Here is an 18,704-nt window from a genome sequence, read left to right as displayed (position 1 = left end):
GCTGATATCCTGCTTATAGAGCTCCTGCCTCTTTCTCCGGCTGATATCCTGCTTATAGAGCTCCTGCCTCTTTCTCCGGCTGATATCCTGCTTATAGAGCTCCTGCCTCTTTCTCTCGGCTGATATCCGCTTATAGAGCTCCTGCCTCTTTCTCCGGCTGATATCCTGCTTATAGAGCTCCTGCCTCTTTCTCCGGCTGATATCCTGCTTGGAGAGCTCCTGCCTCTTTCTCCGGCTGATATCCTGCTTATAGAGCTCCTGCCTCTTTCTCCGGCTGATATCCTGCTTATAGAGCTCCTGCCTCTTTCTCCGGCTGATATCCTGCTTATAGAGCTCCTGCCTCTTTCTCCGGCTGATATCCTGCTTATAGAGCTCCTGCCTCTTTCTCCGGCTGATATCCTGCTTATAGAGCTCCTGTCTCTTTCTCCGGCTGATATCCTGCTTATAGAGCTCCTGCCTCTTTCTCCGGCTGATATCCTGCTTATAGAGCTCCTGCCTCTTTCTCCGGCTGATATCCCTCTTGGAGAGCTGGATCCATTGCATTACCCCCAGCTGTTTCACACATGGCCCTATCACATCAGTGAGATATAAATCATTACTGAATCCGCCCAGATCCAGCATTAAACTTGGCACTGTAGTCTCAGTCATACAGGAGGAGAGATAATGGCCAAATGAAAGTGTTCCTGTAGTCCAGCAGAGCCCCAGAGTCACGCTGGTCATAAATGCGTTGTGGCACAATCACGCTGTCTGCCAGGCAAGGTCATGCACATGTTGCTAGCACTTATCTGCTCGTGCTCAGGTTCTCTGTCTCCCCCCCCCCCCCCCCCCCGCAGGTGTCTTATACTTCCTGGTTTCTGGACGCCTTCAACTACGCGATCCTGAAGAAGATGGACGTGCTGAACCTCAGCATCGGCGGGCCCGACTTCATGGACCATCCGTTCGTGGACAAGGTGATGTCACCAGTCAAACAGACGTAACGATATGTAACGTTAATGCAAGCCGGTCAGTGAGTGGCTTCTGGAATGTGTTGCAGGTTTATGATGTCATTCCTTGTTTTTGTAGGCGCTGGAATGTGTCGCACGTTTATGATGTCATTCCTTCTTTTTGTAGGTGCCGGAATGTGTCGCAGGTTCATGATGTCATTCCTTGTTTTTGTACGTGCCGGAATGTGTCGCGGGTTTATGATGTCATTCCTTGTTTTTGTAGGTGCTGGAATGTGTCGCAGGTTTATGATGTCATTCCTTGTTTTTGTAGGTGTGGGAGCTGACTGCCAACAAAGTCATCATGGTCTCCGCTATCGGAAACGACGGGCCGCTATACGGGTGGGTGTGGCCATACTGGAGAAAAGAGAATGAGCTATTTTTGGGAGGATTTGGCATGTGTGCATGGGTGTGTAGAGCATTCAAATGTGTAGTTAAGTGTGTGTGTGTGTGTGTGTGTGTGTGTGTGTGTGTGTGTGTGTGTGTGTGTGTGTGTGTGTGTGTGTGTGAGTGTGAGTGTGAGTGTGAGTGTGAGTGTGAGTGTGAGTGTGAGTGTGAGTGTGAGTGTGAGTGTGAGTGTGAGTGTGAGTGTGAGTGTGAGTGTGAGTGTGAGTGTGATTTAAATATCTGGGATGTGCGTTTGTGTCTCAGAACCCTGAATAACCCGGCCGATCAGATGGACGTGATCGGGGTCGGTGGGATTGATTTCGAGGACAACATCGCCAGGTTCTCATCCCGGGGAATGACCACATGGGTACGTCTGCGCCCCTCCCTTGGCACCCCCCCCGCCCCGCCCCTCCCTCGCCACCACCTGCCCCGCCCGCCGTCCCGCGGCGCGGTTAGCGGCCTGCTGTGATCTCCCCGCTCCTCTCCGCATGCTCAGCTGTCTGGCTGATCTGAGCCGTGTTGTCTGAAAGTGCAGCTCTGCTTTTGAGCTCGCTTACTTCACAATGGCTGATAATGATAATTATTAGGGGTCCAAGCAGCGAAGCTGGTGGAACCCTATTGTATTTGTTAGGATTATTATTATTATTATTCTTATTTTTCTCCGCTAAAAGTGTCTGAGGCTCAGCGACCATAAGTCCTGGAGCAACCAAATTTGGCAGGTGGGTTCCTATGGGCCCCCACTACTCAGGCACTAAAAACCACGTACGTGGGCCAGATGGTGGCGCTATAACAAAGGGTTTTGCATAAAAGGCCATAACTGTCACACCATAAGTCAGATCAACACAAAACTTCATCGACCTATGCATCTGAACGTGCTCTACAACTTTGCCATTGGCCCCACCTATGTCCGCCATATTATTTGCCCGCCATTTAGACTTTTTAGTTGGGGTGTGGCAGTTTTCTCGGCAAAAATGTCTGAGGCTCAGCAACCATAAGTTGTAGACCAACCAAATTTGGTAAGTGGGTTCCTATGGCCCCCCACTACTCAGGCACTAAAAATCACCTATGTCGGCCAGATGGTGGCGCTATAACAAAGGATCATACTTTAAAAGGCCATAACTCCCACACCGTAAGTCTGATCAACACAAAACTTCATCAACTGATGCATCTGAATGTGCTCTACAACTTTCCTATTGGGAGCACCTACGTCCGCCGTATGGTTTGCACACCATTTGGCCTTTTTCATTAGGTGGGGTGCGGAAAAGCCGGAGCTCCAAATCTAAACGGTTACGACATCGAGTAAACTTCTTTACGGCAAGCGACAACCATGGCGACGCAAGTAATCCGACATCGTAGGTCTAGTTTTTATCAGTGAAAAGACGGTCTGACAGTGCCACCTAGCGTGCATGCTAGGATAGGCTACCCAAAGTTTTTCAGTAAAACCTTTCTGAGAGGACGAATAATTACTTTTCTTTGGCATGGATCAATTTGAAGACAGTATCGGGTGAGTTCGTTAAGTCTTTAAATCTGTCATTATGGTGAGAAAAAGCTAAACCATTTTAATGGTAGTTTTTGAGTTTCTGTGCAAACGCGCGAAAACACGCTGGTATAATAAAACAATGACGGTAATACATACATAGTCCGCTTCGTTCCGTTGCTACCATAGCGTAACAGACTATCTTGTGTCTACAGCTGCAGTTTCTCGCTGCAATTTCTAACATTGAATATTCACAAAAGACGCAATTTATACTGTACTCTGCCAATGTCTACATAAATAATACGCTACGGTAAAGCTTTGAGAGGATGAATCATTACTTTTCTTTGACATGGATCCATTTGAAGACAATAACAGGTGAGTTCGTTTACTCTTTAAATCCGTCATTATGCTGAGAAACAGCTAAACCATTTTATTTATGGGTTCTGAGTTTCTGTGCAAACGCGCGAAAACACGCTGGTATAATGAAATAATAACGGTAGCCTAATACATATATAGTCCGCTTCGTTCCGTTGCTACCATAACATAACGACCTACAGCTGCAGTTTCTCACTGCAATTACTAATATTGAATATAAACAAAAGACGCAATTTATGCTGTAGTCTGCCAATGTCAAAATAAATAATATGGTCAATTTGAAGACAATATCGAGTGAGTTCGTTTAGTCTTTAAATCCGTCATTATGCTGAGAGAAATCGTATTCTCAGTTTAATCTCTAAATTGACTGTAAGCTTAGGGTTGTAACTATGTAGTTGTTTCGTAGGTGACTTAACTCGTCTTAACTATTCCTTGTATTTGTGCATGGACTGCGTTGTTGCTGTTCTTGTCTGTGTTAGTGTTAATCAGTGTAACCTACAGGGTTTAAGTTGAACAATGCGGTTGTTCCCTGCACTTAGAACGGTAGGCTACTGCCCTCTAGGGTTTTCGACACACTTGTTTCTGGTTATGGTTATACATTTTGTTGTACATCGCTCTGGATAAGAGCGTCTGCCAAATGCCTGTAATGTAATGCAATATTCCGTAGCAACAAGATGAACCCGACATTAGCCCTAAAATATGCCAATACAGCAGTGAAAACGCTGCTAACTGAATGACGAAATAAGCGAGACTAACTTTTTTTAAAAAATTAACACGTCATTCTACAGTCAATATCTGGGACTAAACATTGAATAAATATACAATCTTACCATTGGTTTTACGCGTAGAGATGTCCCTTTTGCGAATGAGTGGCCATATATTGTTTTGGATAATCCGTTTGTGAAATGTCGGATTTTTTCAAAAATAGCGTAATACCACACCTGTTGCGTACGGCGTTGTCGTTCTTCTTAGTCCAATTTGGCTTGATTGACAGTTCTTTTATTCAGTAGGTGAGATTATAAGCTTTCTAACGATGTATAACATGTCTGATTTTTCTTTTGGAATAGCGTTTTATAGGTCAGCGTTACTAGAACTCATCTCATCTGCCAATGTCTAAATAAATACATTAAACGGTAGGCTTCTTTGCGAGCAGCACGCAATTCGCGAGTTGATATTCAATCTTTCTTCCGTTTTTTCTCAATGTCGTATTTATTATTTGAAATGTGCATTCATGTGTTATTATTCTATCTGTCTCTGTGGCGCTCTGAAATGTGCATTCTCTGCTAAGCTGAGCAATGGATTGGAATATGTGTCTGAGGTAGTGTTGCACGGTATACCAAAACTTCAGCACTTTCTCGGTACTTAAAAAAAAAAAAAAAACGGTTTCGTATTTGAATTTTCCAACGTTCGGTAGTTCTGCGTCAAATGTAAAAGCCAGGGAAATGTGTCTCCCGCATTACTGATTTAGAGGATGAAAAGTGTAGTTTGTCAGAATCTTCGCTAGATGGCAGTAGCAACTAAGGTTGCCAAGTGAGGTGACCTGCGCTTGTGCATTCACTTTCCTGATACAGCGCGAGCTTTGACTCAGTTCACTTCAGTAGCAATAGGTGTTCCAATTTGGAAATATTTTATAATAGATAGATGCTTTATTGTTATTAAAATATGCTGTTTTTAAATCTATTTAAAGATGAAAGACCTGTTTTAAAGAGTATTTACTTTACAACTGTTTAATTTTTGAAATATATTTAACATATTTTTCTATTGTTCAGTGTTGTAACACTATAGGCCTATGCATATTAATATGTTGCAGAGACTTCAACTTACAGGTTGTTAATGAACCAGGTTGTTAATAAACCATGAATTAGAAAATGAGGTCAACTCTTGTGGACATTACGTTTCTGATCTATTAAGGTAATTTCAGTATCGTTAGGTACCGAGTATCGAATTAGCACCGTTTAAGTTTCAAGTATCATTTCAGTATTGAGTATCGTAATACTAAACCTGGTACCAGTGTCAAAGTCAAAATTTCGGTATCGTGACAACACTAGTGTGACGCCTTTTTTAGTTGCGGCGCAGAAACACTGCAGCTGTGCATGCACACCGGACCATCTAAGTGTTATGACATGCCATCTAAGTGTTACGACATAGTAAAGGCCTTGACGGGAAGCGGCCAGGACACATCCATGGCGACGTAACTAAGTCATCCGACAGCGTCTCTTAGCTCAAAATTGGCCATAAGTCATCAATATTTCATACGATCATCATGACATTCAGTAGATATGTTGGGTGAAGGCATATGATCATGAGGACAAAGCCATTTTAAAATCGCTCCATAGGGGGCGCGATGCTGCCAATGCTTGGACCCCTTCCAACGCCGCTTGCGGCTTTAATTAACTTTGCTTTGCTTACACTACATACAGTGGCCCACACACGCTTAAGTGCTCATTCCTCATTTAAAATGGCTGTTTGCACTGACTGTGTAGAGTGCGGGTCCATTTCAATCTAATGTGCATTTGCTGGGCCGGCATCCTCACTGAGAGTCAGGTACATTGATGACTTATTCATGTGGTTTAATTGCATTAGGTGACCGTTTCAGTGTTGGCTGTGATGCTCCCATGTTCCCTTTCTTCCTGTTCCTTGCTTGTACTTCATATTTTCCTGTCTCTCATTTCCACTCCCCCCTGCAAACTTCCTGTCTCTGACTACATCTTTCTTCTGTGTCATCCTTCCTGTTTTCCCTACTTCCTTTGTTCCACCCTTCTCTCACTTCTGTTTCTTGCTTCCCTCTGACTTCCTGTGTCTCACTTTCCCCCTCACTTCCTGTATGTCACTTTTCCCCCATCACTTCCTATGTCCCACGTTTCCCCCACCCTCACTTCCTGTATCTCACTTTTTCCCTATCACTTCCTGTGTCTCACTTTTCCCCCCTCACTTCCTGTGTCTCAGTATTTCTCCCTCACTTCCTGTGTCTGACTTCCTGTTTCCTGTGTCGCGCAGGAGTTGCCGGGGGGATATGGGCGGGTGAAGCCGGACATCGTGACGTACGGCTCGGGCGTCCGCGGCTCCGGGATGAAGGAGGGCTGCCGCTCGTTGTCGGGCACCAGCGTGGCCTCGCCGGTGGTTGCCGGGGCGGTCACCTTGCTGGCCAGGTGAGCCTCCCCTCCGCAGACACCTGCACGCGCTCAGGAGCTCTCTGACCGGGAGCTGTTTGGGCTGCACCATGATGATTGGCTGTTACGATGGAAGTTCTGCATTATGATTGGCTTTTAGGATGAACGTTCTGCATTATGATTGGCTGTTACGATGGACGTTCTGCATTGTGATGATTGGCTGTTACGATGAATGTTCTGCATTGTGATGAATGACTGTTAGGGTGAAGGTTCTGCATTATGATTGGCTGTTACGATGGACGTTCTGCATTATGATGAATGACTGTTACGATGGACGTTCTGCATTATGATTGGCTGTTAGGATGAACGTTGTGCATTATGATTGGCTGTTACGATGGACGCTCTGCATTATGATGAATGACTGTTACGATGGACGTTCTGCATTATGATTGGCTGTTACGATGGACATTCCTCAAGCAGGACTTCTCAGCAAACCACTGGAAGCACGAGTGGCAAGCCACCATTTTTCAAGGTGTTGCTGAAGTTATTTACGGGTTTTAAAATGCTTTTTGCTCTTGGTTTATCTCATCACATCACGCCCTGCCAGTAGTTCTTTGGTAGCTGTATTATGGCACAGTTCAGGAGTTGCCTCCTGTCCAATTATGTGTTAGAAAGATCATAATGCACACTCCAGAACATGGGATTATTTGCCTGTGAAGTTAATGGTTTTTTTTAAAATGGCGAAACCCCTTTCCCCTGGCTGATACACCCCCTGCAGCTCTCCCTCCCATGCCAGGCACCATCTGTATGCTGTTATCTGCTGTTGCCCAGGAGACAGACACTTCACGGGGGGGTGCGCTAAATCCCCCAGGTCAACACGCTGTGGGGACCGTCGCTGGGGGCCAGTCGGTAATCGGTTTGAAGAGAGCGGCTGCTCTCTCCTGGCTTGCCGTTAACTCTGTGAGGGCTTCCCTTCTCCCTCGCTGAGCTTCCTCTGTGAACGGCGCCTCCTGTTGGTCAGACCTTGCTTGTCTCGAACCAAAAAAAAAAAAACTTCCATTTCAGTTTCCGCTGTGGCTTCCCCTTCATGAAAGGTAGCCCACAGCTCTGTTCTTCCGAAGATAAAGGTGTGCTGGAGGGAGGACTTTGGCCCGTGGCTTCCGGCTCGGCCATTGCCTGCTTTACCCACAATGCTCCTCTGAGAAGCTCAGGGTTTCGGTTTGCGAGCGTTTTTCCCGTGCCGTAGTCGCGGTAACAGGGAGTCCACGGGACACGGCGGTACTGGCGGTGCCAGTCAGGTCGGTTTGGGCCGGGACGCGGAGTCGCGCGGGGCTCTCAGAGCTGTAGGTGACGGGCTGGCCGCGGTTTCCTGGAACAGGCAGATATACGGCTGCTTTTCTGTGCTGCTTCAGCGTCTCCCGCGCAGGCTCCCTCTCGCTAGCGACCGCTAGCGGCTGGACCGGCTCGGCCGTTCACCGCGGGGTTTGGCGGTAACGAACGAGACGTCGGCGCCCTTCTCTCTCAGTCACGGGGCTGACAGGGCCACAGACGCTGTGAATGGGGCTGTATTTATGTCCTGCAGTGGGAACTGTCCTGAAGACTGTCTTTCACAATCTATCTCTCTTTTTTTCTTTCTCTCTCTCTCTGTCTTTTTCCCTTTCTCTGTCTGTCTCTTTCTCTGTTTCTCTGTCATTCCCTCTCTCTCTTTCTCTGCTCTCTCTCCCTCTTTCTCTGTCTCTTTCCCTTTCTGTCTGTCTCTTTCTCTCCCTCTCTCTCTCCTTCCCTCTCTCTCTCTTTCTCTGCTCTCTCTCCCTCTCTTTCTCTGTCTCTTTCCATTTCTCTGTCTGTCTCTTTCTCTGCTCTGTCTCTCTCCCTCTCTCTCTCTGTCTCTCTCCCTCTTTGTCTCTCTCTCTCCATTTGTCTCTGTCTCCCTCGTACCCCTGTTCACAGGGACTCTGATTTAAACAGACGGTCAGCTCAGCAGAATATATGCTGTGTTGCCAGAGTAATACAGAAAGATGAAAGGAACCACACCCCCCTCCATCCTTTTTAAAAAAACAAAATCAATGATAATTATGAGAGAGAATTATGGAATAGTATAACCTGAAGCAGGATTGGCTGGAGTTCACTTTCCGGTAACTTCTACAGAAAGTTTTTGTGGGGCAGGGCTTGTTCTAGTAGCATAGCATGCTGAGTGTGCTTTTTCCTTTGACAGCTATTGATAAAACTTCCTGATTGTCTGATGGGTAAGCCTTGGTTCCCCGAAGATCTGAGTGTTGATTTTTCTGGAAAACCACTTTGGCCTTTGGTCCGGATTTACTGTCAGGGCCCTGGTACGGCAGTACTGCTCAAACAGGACCAGGTTCTGCTGCAGTGCCTGCTCTGTGGAAGACCACAGAACCGGGTCCTCTGGTGTACAGGAGGCACTTAATTTACTTGTGTAGAGTGAGACCTGGTGCTGCACACTGCTCCAGCACTCTGACCAGTTTGCTGATATAGATGTGTGTGTGTGTGTGTGTGTGTGTGTGTGTGTGTGTGTGTGTGTGTGTGTGTGTGTGTGTGAGTGTGAGCGTGTGTGTGTGTGTGTGTGCATGCTTCATCTCTTTCTCCCTCTCTCTGCTCTTCATCAGATCCTCTTATCAGCTTCTCTCTCAGCCTGGTTGGCGTTTTTTTTTCTTCTTCCTCACTCTATTGTTCTAGTGTCTCTCTCCCCTTAGCCGTGGTTTCGCAGGTGCTAGTCCAGCCGGCAGTGTGGTTTGTGTTTAACTCCGCCTCTCTCCCCCCACAGCACGGTGCTGAACCGGGAGCTGGTAAATCCCGCCAGCATGAAGCAGGCGCTCATCGCTTCGGCCCGCCGCCTCCCCGGGGTCAACATGTTCGAGCAGGGCCACGGCAAGCTGGACCTGCTGCGCGCCTACCAGATCCTCAACAGCTACCGGCCCCAGGCCAGGTACAGTACCCGCTCCCGCTAGCGCTTAGCGCCACGCTGCCACTGTACAGGCCAGGTACACTACCCGCTCCCATTAGCCACAGTTAGGTTAGCGGTTAGCGCCGCGCTGCCACTCTACAGGCCAGGTACACTACCTGCTCCCATTAGCCACAGTTAGGTTAGCGGTTAGCGCCGCGCTGCCACTCTACAGGCCAGGTACACTACCCGCTCCCATTAGCCACAGTTAGGTTAGCGCCACGCTGCCACTGTACAGGCCAGGTACAGTACCCGCTCCTGTTAGCCACAGTTAGGTTAGCGGTTAGCGCCACGCTGCCACTGTACAGGCCAGGTACAGTACCCGCTCCTGTTAGCCACAGTTAGGTTAGCGGTTAGCGCCGCGCTGCCACTGTACAGGCCAGGTACACTACCTGCTCCTGTTAGCGCTTAGGTTAGCGGTTAGCGCCGCGCTGCCGCTGTACAGGCCAGGTACAGTACCCGCTCCCATTAGCCACAGTTAGGTTAGCGGTTAGCGCCGCGCTGCCACTGTACAGGCCAGGTACAGTACCCGCTCCCGTTAGCCACAGTTAGGTTAGCGGTTAGCGCCGCGCTGCCACTGTACAGGCCAGGTACAGTACCCGCTCCCGTTAGCGCTTAGGTTAGCGGTTAGCGCCGCGCTGCCACTGTACAGGCCAGGTACAGTACCCGCTCCCATTAGCGGTTAGCGCCGCGCTGCCACTATACTGGCCAGGTACACTACCCGCTCCCATTAGCCACAGTTAGGTTAGCGCCGCGCTGCCACTGTACAGGCCAGGTACAGTACCTGCTCCCATTAGCCACAGTTAGGTTAGCGGTTAGCGCCACGCTGCCACTGTACAGGCCAGGTACAGTACCTGTTCCTGTTAGCGCTTAGGTTAGCGGTTAGCGCCGCGTCCGCGCGTAAGTCTGGCGTCAGGTGGTGGCCCCTGGAAGTCGAACGTGTTCTGAAATGTTCTGGAATATTTTCGGCCTGTAGGATTCCCTCTGCCTGAGTGGATGCGGAATGTCTTCCGGAATGTTCTGGAATATTTTCAGCTTGTAGGAATCCCTCCGTTGCAGCTGCAGCTTGTGGGACCCATTTTCCTTCCAGATCTTCTCCAGTTTGGCAGTTTTCTCTCGTTTCTGTTTTGAACGCAAGCCCGGTTTGCGTCCGGTTCGTTGCGTCAGTTCGCCTGCCAGATCGGGGCCTAGCCAGAGGCAGCTGTGGCCCGGGCAGTGCCCGCTGGGGGAGAAGGGGGTTCGGTCGACTGCGTTTCTGCATCGTGTTGAAAAAACATTTCCCTTTCGTAAGCTGCCTCAGCTGTGAGCAGTTCACTGCAACAGAAGCTGTACAGCTCTGCTGGCTGAACACAGAAAATGACAGCTGGATGCTTAAAATAAGCTGTCCCAAAAAAAAAGTAAAGGGGAGAGTAGTTGCATGAAAAAAATAAATAAATAAAAAAATTTAAAAAAGCACACTCACATTCATGTCACCTGTACTTCGCCTGTAGTTGTCTGAGCTCACCAGTAGAGGTTGTTTCCCTGTTTCGACGGGTGTGGGCTCACCTCAGTGTCTCCCCTCGTACCTGCAGCCTGAGCCCCAGCTACATCGACCTGACGGAGTGCCCGTACATGTGGCCCTACTGCTCCCAGCCCATCTACTACGGGGGCATGCCCACCATCGTCAACGTCACCATCCTCAACGGCATGGGCGTGACCGGCCGGATCCTGGACAAGGTGAGGGGGAGGGCGTGTGAGAGCTGCGCTGCGATTGGTGCTCCCGCAAGTCTGGCCCAGGGCTGTGACTCCGTCTCCTAGCAACAGTGGAACTTGGAACCGTGTTGCTATAGAGCTGTGGTAACCAGCCCTGTTCCTGGAGGTCTGCCGTCCTGGAGGTTCTCGCTCCAGCCCTAACGAAGCCAGACCTCGTTCAACATCTTGTCCTGCTAATTGGTAGAGTCGGGTGTGCCAAATCAAGGTTGTAGTGAGAACCTGCTGGACGGTAGATCTCCAGGAACAGGGATGGTTACCACTGCTGTAGCGTTCTGTGTGCTGGAGTACAGAAAGCTGTCCGTGTTGACGTGACAGTAGGAGTGAGCAGCGATCATCGCAGTGTGTTACTCCCTTCCTGATGATCATGGATGCTGTACACATCTTTGCTGTTAGTATGAGTGTTTCAGGTTGTGTAGGGGGTCCAGGTCCCCCCCCCCCTCTGTAAAGGGAAGATGTGCTGTTCGTTACCTTATTGCCCCCTTGCCGAAATCTCACGCCCCTGTCCCATCCCGTCCCGTCCACAGCCCATCTGGCAACCGTACCTGCCCCAGAACGGCGACCACATCGACGTGGCGATGTCCTATTCGCCCGTCCTCTGGCCCTGGGCGGGCTACCTGGCCGTGTCCATCTCCGTGGCCAAGAAAGCGGCGTCGTGGGAGGGCGTGGCGCAGGGTCACGTGATGGTCACCGTGGCGTCGCCGGCCGAGAACGACGTGAGTTCCGTGGGCTGGAGGGGGCGGGGCTTTGAGTCTGCTCAGGAACACGTCTCCCAGGGGTGGGGAACACACACACACACACACACACGCACACACACACACACTCTCTCTCTCTCACACACACACACACACACACACACACTCTCTCTCTCTCGCACCACACACACACACACACACACACATGCACACTCTCTCTCTCTCTCACACACATACACACACACACTCTCTCTCTCACACACACACACACACACACTCTTTCTCTCACACACACATACACACACACACTCTCTTTTTCTCACACACACACATACACACACACTCTCTCTCACACACACACACACACACACACACACACACACTCTCTCTGGGTTAGCGGACATGAACATTAAGCTGCTCTGCTCTCATTCAGTAGAGCTCATGTTCACCAGGCGCTGCAGCAGCGTTGTGTATGCATGGGGGCCGCTCTCAGGCGGGAGGCTAACGCTAGCGATGCCATTCGGGGCTCTGATTCACTCTGCAGCGCTTCCTCATTTTTTACCTCTTCACTTTCAGCGGTTTCTCATCAGTGAAAGCTTATAACGATCTGTAAACTGATTTTTTAATCTTTTATTTTAAATCATCATTTTTGCATTTAAAGTGTTCATTAAGATGCAAGCTCAGGATGCTCTCAGAGTGTGTAAATGAGAAAATAATGATGATGTTTCATTTGATGTATCGAATGGCAGTTTTGGACAATAGAGCAGGAAGCTTGACGTTGTTTCCATTCTGTGCTGATTGAATGATAATTGCTTCGCATTCACTTCTGATTGGACGGCCCTCTGAACGGCGACACCAATGATTGGCTAAAGTGTAATTCTCCACATTGCTCACATAAGCGACATGAGGTACTCCAAAAGACCAGTACCACAATCCTCCTGCAGAGGGCAGTATGAGAACTTTGTCGCTGATTAAAGACCTAATCTAAACTGAATAAGGTAGCTGTGATATCATTGCGTTTGTTTGTTTCTTTATGTATGATATCACTCTTATGAGTGATTTAGATCGCTCAGGGTCTTTGAGAGGCTGTGACTTCCATTAGGTTTGCTTGTGTGTGAACACGAGGCCGCGTGCAGTCATAGCAGGGTTGCCAGTTTAGACCCAGGAGTGTGTCTGAGCCTGAAGGCACCCACCCTACGGGGGGATTCCTAACCGGGGGATGTCCTTACATTCCTTATATTTGCTGCGACGCCAGGCCCCTGACTGCAGGTCAGACTGGAAGCTCCTTCAGTTCAGGATGAAAATCGTGGTGGCCGTCTTTGATTTCTCGTCTGAAGGTTCTCGGGGACAGAATGCCCGGCTCTGTTCTCTTCTTGGCCGAGTCTCCTCTGTGCCTTATCAAGCTCTGCCCTTTCTCTCTCTCTTCCACTCTTCTCTGCTTTCACCCCCACCCACCATTTTGGCTCTGTTCTCTTCTTGGCCGAGTCTCCTCTGTGCCTTATCAAGCTCTGCCCTTTCTCTCTCTCTTCCATTGTTCTCTGCATTCACCCCACCTGCCATTTTGGCTCTGTTCTCTCCTTGGCAGAGGCTTTGTGCCTTATCATGCTCTTTTCTTTATCTTCCACTCTCCTCTGCTTTCACCCCTCTGTCTCCACCCCACCCGCCATTTTGGCTCTGGGGCGACATAGCTCAGGAGGTAAGAGCGGTTGTCTGGCAGTCGGAGGGGTTGCCGGTTTGATCCCCACCCTGGGCGTGTCGAAGTGTCCCTGAGCAAGACGCCTGACCCCTAACTGCTCTGGCGAATGAGAGGCATCAGTTGTAAAGCGCTTTGGATAAAAGCGCTATATAAATGCAGTCCATTTACCATTCCATTTCCTTGGCAGAGGCTGTGTGTCTTATCAAGCTCTTTTCTTTCTCTTCCACTGTTCTCTACTTTCAGCCCCCCCCTCCCTCCACCCCACCCGCCATTTTGGCTGATTGCTGGTGATGGGAGGACACTGTTTCAAAGGCTGTCCTTTTTTTTACACACAGGCCTTTAATCTCCTTCAGAATGTGTTTTTCTTAGATTTGTCAGTCTTTCCTAAACTCTGCATTTCTAAAGGAAGTGTAGATGAGTGGGGATGAGACATTAGTTCTCCGGACATAGACTGAAACGGTCATAGACTGAGGACCCCAGAGAGACCACTGTAGAACAACACCTTCTCTGAGTGAGAATGAAGTTTCTCATCTTATTTAGAAGCTTATGATTCCAGCGTGATTTGTATTTTTTTGTAGAGATCTATGGTGAATGGGGATGCCCTGTATAGCTGTAAGCCAAGTGATGTGTGATTGTTTTAGACTGGAGTTTGAGGCCCGTTGGACGTCCTTGGGCCGCTGAGTGGTCGACCTGCTCTGATCCTCTCTCTCTCTCTCGCTCTCTCGTCCCTCCCCCTACCCCCTCTCTCACCCTCTCTCTCTCTCTCTCTCCCCCTCCCTCTCTTTCCCCCTCCCCCTACCCCCTCTCTCACTCTTTCTCTCCATCCACCCTCTCTCTCTCTCCCTCCCTCCCCCTCTCTCTACCTCCCTCCCCCCTCTCTCACTCTCCCTCTCTCACTCTTTCTCTCCATCCACCCTCTCTCTCCCTCCCTCCCGCTCTCTCTCTCGCTCTCTCGTCCCTCTCTCTCTCTCTCTCCCACAGTCTAAGGTGGGGGGGGAGCTCACCTCCACGGTGAAGCTGCCGGTGAAGGTGAAGATCGTGCCGACTCCTCCGCGCAGCAAGAGGGTGCTGTGGGACCAGTACCACAACCTGCGCTACCCGCCGGGCTACTTCCCCCGGGACAACCTGCGCATGAAGAACGACCCGCTGGACTGGTGAGTCTCTTCAGCATCGCATCACATCACATGCCATCACATGACATCGCATGACATCACATCACATCGCATGACATCACATCACATCACATGACATCACATGACATCACATGACATCGCATGACATCGCATGACATCACATGACATCACATGACATCACATGACATCACATGACATCACATCGCATCGCATGACATCGCATCACATCACATCGCATCGCATCGCATCACATCACATCACATGACATCGCATCGCATCACATCACATGACATCGCATGACATCGCATCACAGGCCTATCCAGAGCGACTTACACAACTTTTTACATAACTTTAAACCGCACATGTTTATACAGCTGGATATATACAGAATCAATGCAGGTTAAGTACCTTTGCTCAAGGGCACGACAGCAGCGTCCTGGCAGGGACTCGAACCTGCGACCTTTAGGCTGCAAGACCAGCTCCTTACCCGTTACGCTACGCCGCCGCCAGCCCACCCACGGCCGTCACACTGTCTGTCCTTTGTGCACTTTGGATGAATGGGGCGCTTGCGCTATCGGGTGGAGATGCTAACATTCTTTGTGTTAAATTGACGGTGTCTAACCGGAATACTCCATGCAGAAACGGTACCTATGAAAAACAACGACAAAAATAAAGCAAGACGCTATAAAGGAATGAAGATGAAAAGCCGTACGACGTGAAATATTCGAAACAATAAAGAGCTAAATAGCCACATAAAACACCGAATTAATTTTTAATACCCTCTTTCAAGTATGCGGTGTGTGAGGGTTGCATGTCTGCTGCTTCACCAGCAGAGGGCGATGTTTCATCGGCATCCCCAAGTTAGCCTTCAGCGATTCGAGATGTTTTTTTTTTTTTTTTTTTTTACTCCTTTTCTCCAATAAATAATAAATGAACTGATTTTTTGAAATGAGTGTTTGGTTGTTTTCAAAGGAATGGAGATCACATCCACACCAACTTCAGGGACATGTACCAGCACCTGAGGAGCATGGGATACTTTGTGGAGGTGCTGGGCGCGCCCATTACCTGTTTCGACGCCAGTCAATACGGTAAGCGGGTTCTGCCAGCTTTTTAATTTCGATACGGACGCTTGCCTTACGTGCTAGGAACACTGATCTAGGATCAGTTTGGCCTTTTTATTTCATCATGTAAGTTAAGACATGGCCTGGGGAAACCTTTATATCACATTACAGGCATTTAGCAGACGCTCTTATCCAGAGAGGCTTACACAACTTTTCTTTACACAGCATTTTACATTGCATCCATTTGCACAGCTGGATATATATACTGAAGCAATGCAGGTTAAGCACCTTGCTCAAGGGTACAATGGCAGCATCCTACTTGGGAATCGAACCTATGACCTTGAGGTTACGAGACCAGTTCTTTACCCGTTATACCACACTGCCGAAACCTGACTCTAGATCGGCGTTGGACATTTTGTGGTTACCCTGGAAGTAAGCCAGTGTAATGAATGTAAGCCAGTGCAGGATGTGTTTGGGATGTAGGCCAGTGGAGAATGTGTTTGGCAGCTGCTCTTGAATAATAAGTAGCTCTCTGGACTGTGGTCAGATGTGAAGTGCTTTCATCTCTGGTTCTGAGGGTCCGGTCATTCGAACAGAGTTAAACACATTTAACCGAATAAATTCGATTTCCGTTGTGATTGTCAAGAACCCCCGAAGTGGTTGTGAGCACCGTGTGTGTGTGTGTGTGTGCGCGTGTGTGCGCGTGTGTGTGCGCGTGTGTGCGTGTGTTGCTTGCAGCGTGGTGCGCGTGTGGTGCTTGCTGGTGTGCCGGTGTGTTGCGTGTGTGTGCGCGTGTGTGTGCGTGTGCGTGGGTGCGTGTGCGTGTGTGTGGTGCTGCGTGTGCGTGTGCGTGCGCGTGCGTGTGCGTGTGCGTGTGTGTGCGTGTGTGTGTATGCATTTGTGCGAATGCGTGTGTGCGGTCTTTAACGTCCTGCCCGTTGGGCGGTTTGCGCCCGCACGCAGGCACTCTGCTGATGGTGGACAGCGAGGAGGAGTACTTCCCCGAGGAGATCAGCAAGCTCCGGCGCGACATCGACAACGGCCTGTCCCTCATCGTCTTCAGTGACTGGTACAACACGTCCGTCATGAGGAAGGTCAAGTTCTACGACGAGAACACCAGGTGAGCCCCGCCCCTCTGCCCCCCTAAAAGCTCCTCCATTTCCCAAACGCACCTTCTGAACCTCGGTGCCTTCACGGGTTCCGGGGGGTGGGGGGGGGGGGGGGCATAGACAGGGTCACCCCCTCCCCCCCGCTCACAGAGAGGTGCGTCAGCGTGTGGAACACCGCATCCTGTGGCGTTCAGGTCCGCTGGTGTTGCGTTGCGTGTCTCAGAGGGCTGAATGGCCTGCTGTCCCGATCACACGCTCCCTTATTTCCCTGCGTAGTCCTCCTCCTCCTCTTGCACTGCAGTAATTGGCCGCTGCTTTAATCGCTATCCGCTAACGAGCGGATTACAGCGCGGCGCTCCTCGCCCGCGACCGCGACAACGCTCGCTCCTGTTTCTCCTTTCGAGAGGAGTGCATTCTGGGCCGGAGGTCCTCTCTGACCGGACCCGGATCACGCGAAACCACGCCTGCGTCAGATCATCGCGGAAAAACGCTCGGCCCTCTTCTTTCGCAGTTCCTGCGGGCTGCTTGTCAGAAACCGTGAAAGAAACTATTCCCGTAACAAAAAGAAGCTGAACATGGTGCTTCTGTTTTCAACAGCCGTCAGAACAAAGTATTTTCAGTTGACTGCGTGTTGTATTTAGCTAGCGTAACACATTGTATTGAAATGCGAAGGTGTTCTGGCGGTATGAGTTAAGTAGTGCTCGCATCTGAAGAGCTGCAGTGTTGCAGGCCTGTGTTTGACCCCGGGTCTGTGTGTGACCGTGTGTCTGCAGGCAGTGGTGGATGCCGGACACAGGGGGCGCCAACGTGCCGGCTCTGAACGACCTCATCTCCGTGTGGGGCATGGCCTTCAGCGACGGACTGTACGAGGGGGACTTCACCATGGCCGACCACGACAGTGAGCCCCCCCGCTCCCACCCCCCCGCTCTCACCCCCCCGCTCCTGCCCCCACTCTCACCCCCCACGCCCCCTCCACCCCCACTCTCACCCCACGCCCTGCCCCCACTCACCCCCGTCTGCCTCTCACCCCACCCTGCCCCCACTCCACCCCCCGCCCTGCCCCCACCCACCCCGCCCCTCCACCCCCTCGCCCCCACCCACTCTCCCCCCACGATCTCGCCTCCCCCGCGCCCTCCCCTGCTCTTTCCCCACCCCGCTAATGCCCATGCGCCACCCGGCTTGCCCCACCCCCCGACGGAAGCTCCACCCCCGCGCCTGCCTCCACGCTCTCGGCCTCCATGATCTCATTCCGCTTCACTGCCTTTCCTTCACCGACAGTGATTGGATTGACGGTGAGCTCCCTTACCTGAACCACAGGGAAGCTCCACTCAATCACACGCATGTGTAACGACAATTAGAGCAATAGCTAAATGTCTTGGAAACATCTAGCTTACTGCCTGTACCTCTGTCTGGAGATGAGCTCCTCTCTGCATCAAGCGTTCTGGTCGTTATCTCCCAACTGAAGCTCTTGTCCATCTGAGAGTTTGGTCAGCGCTGGGTTCTTCCATTGTATTCTGCCTGCTGAGAGTCCGACTCACCCGTGATTATATGGCAGATCTTTCGTCGGTGTGATTGTTTCTGCGTGGGCATGCCGGGGGGAGTTGCCTGCGGTTTAAAACTGCATTGAGGCCGGTGTGCGGAATAAGGGTGCTGACCTTCGAACCCGTGTCCCTCCCCCAGTGTACTACGCCTCTGGCTGCAGCATCGCCCGTTTCCCCGACGACGGCATCGTCATCGCCGAGACGCTGAAGGATCAAGGTGACGCACCGCTACGCCTTCATTCTGCGTTCAGTCCACCTGGAGCCCTCGCACCTGGGCACTGTTACCGTGGCGATGCGTGCCTTCTGCCTAATGTTCTTCCTTCCTCCTGTCTCCTTCTTTCCTTTCATCCCTCTTTCTTAAATCTGGGTTTCCCTGTTCTCTTTTCTCATGCCTACTGCTTCTCCCCCCCCTTTCCACTTGGCCTC

The 18,704-nt window shown here is 50.4% G+C and overlaps 1 protein-coding gene across 1 annotated transcript in view; it reads left to right on the top strand.

Moving 5' to 3' along the window:
* Positions 1-18,704, top strand: part of mbtps1 (membrane-bound transcription factor peptidase, site 1) — a 40,060-nt gene that overhangs the window by 17,971 nt on the left and 3,385 nt on the right. Inside the window, exons 7-18 of the mRNA XM_064337432.1 lie at positions 834-950; positions 1,255-1,322; positions 1,632-1,734; positions 6,217-6,368; positions 9,118-9,279; positions 10,866-11,010; positions 11,571-11,759; positions 14,416-14,588; positions 15,540-15,655; positions 16,592-16,748; positions 17,511-17,635; positions 18,418-18,495. Of these exons, the coding sequence (XP_064193502.1) occupies positions 834-950; positions 1,255-1,322; positions 1,632-1,734; positions 6,217-6,368; positions 9,118-9,279; positions 10,866-11,010; positions 11,571-11,759; positions 14,416-14,588; positions 15,540-15,655; positions 16,592-16,748; positions 17,511-17,635; positions 18,418-18,495 (1,585 nt within the window). The remainder of the gene's footprint in view (positions 1-833; positions 951-1,254; positions 1,323-1,631; positions 1,735-6,216; positions 6,369-9,117; positions 9,280-10,865; positions 11,011-11,570; positions 11,760-14,415; positions 14,589-15,539; positions 15,656-16,591; positions 16,749-17,510; positions 17,636-18,417; positions 18,496-18,704) is intronic.

The sequence above is a fragment of the Anguilla rostrata genome, chromosome 5 (genome assembly GCF_018555375.3).
Source record: "Anguilla rostrata isolate EN2019 chromosome 5, ASM1855537v3, whole genome shotgun sequence".
NCBI lineage: Eukaryota > Metazoa > Chordata > Actinopteri > Anguilliformes > Anguillidae > Anguilla > Anguilla rostrata.
Note: the sequence above shows the minus strand (reverse complement) of the source record. Positions and strands in the feature narration are given on the sequence as shown.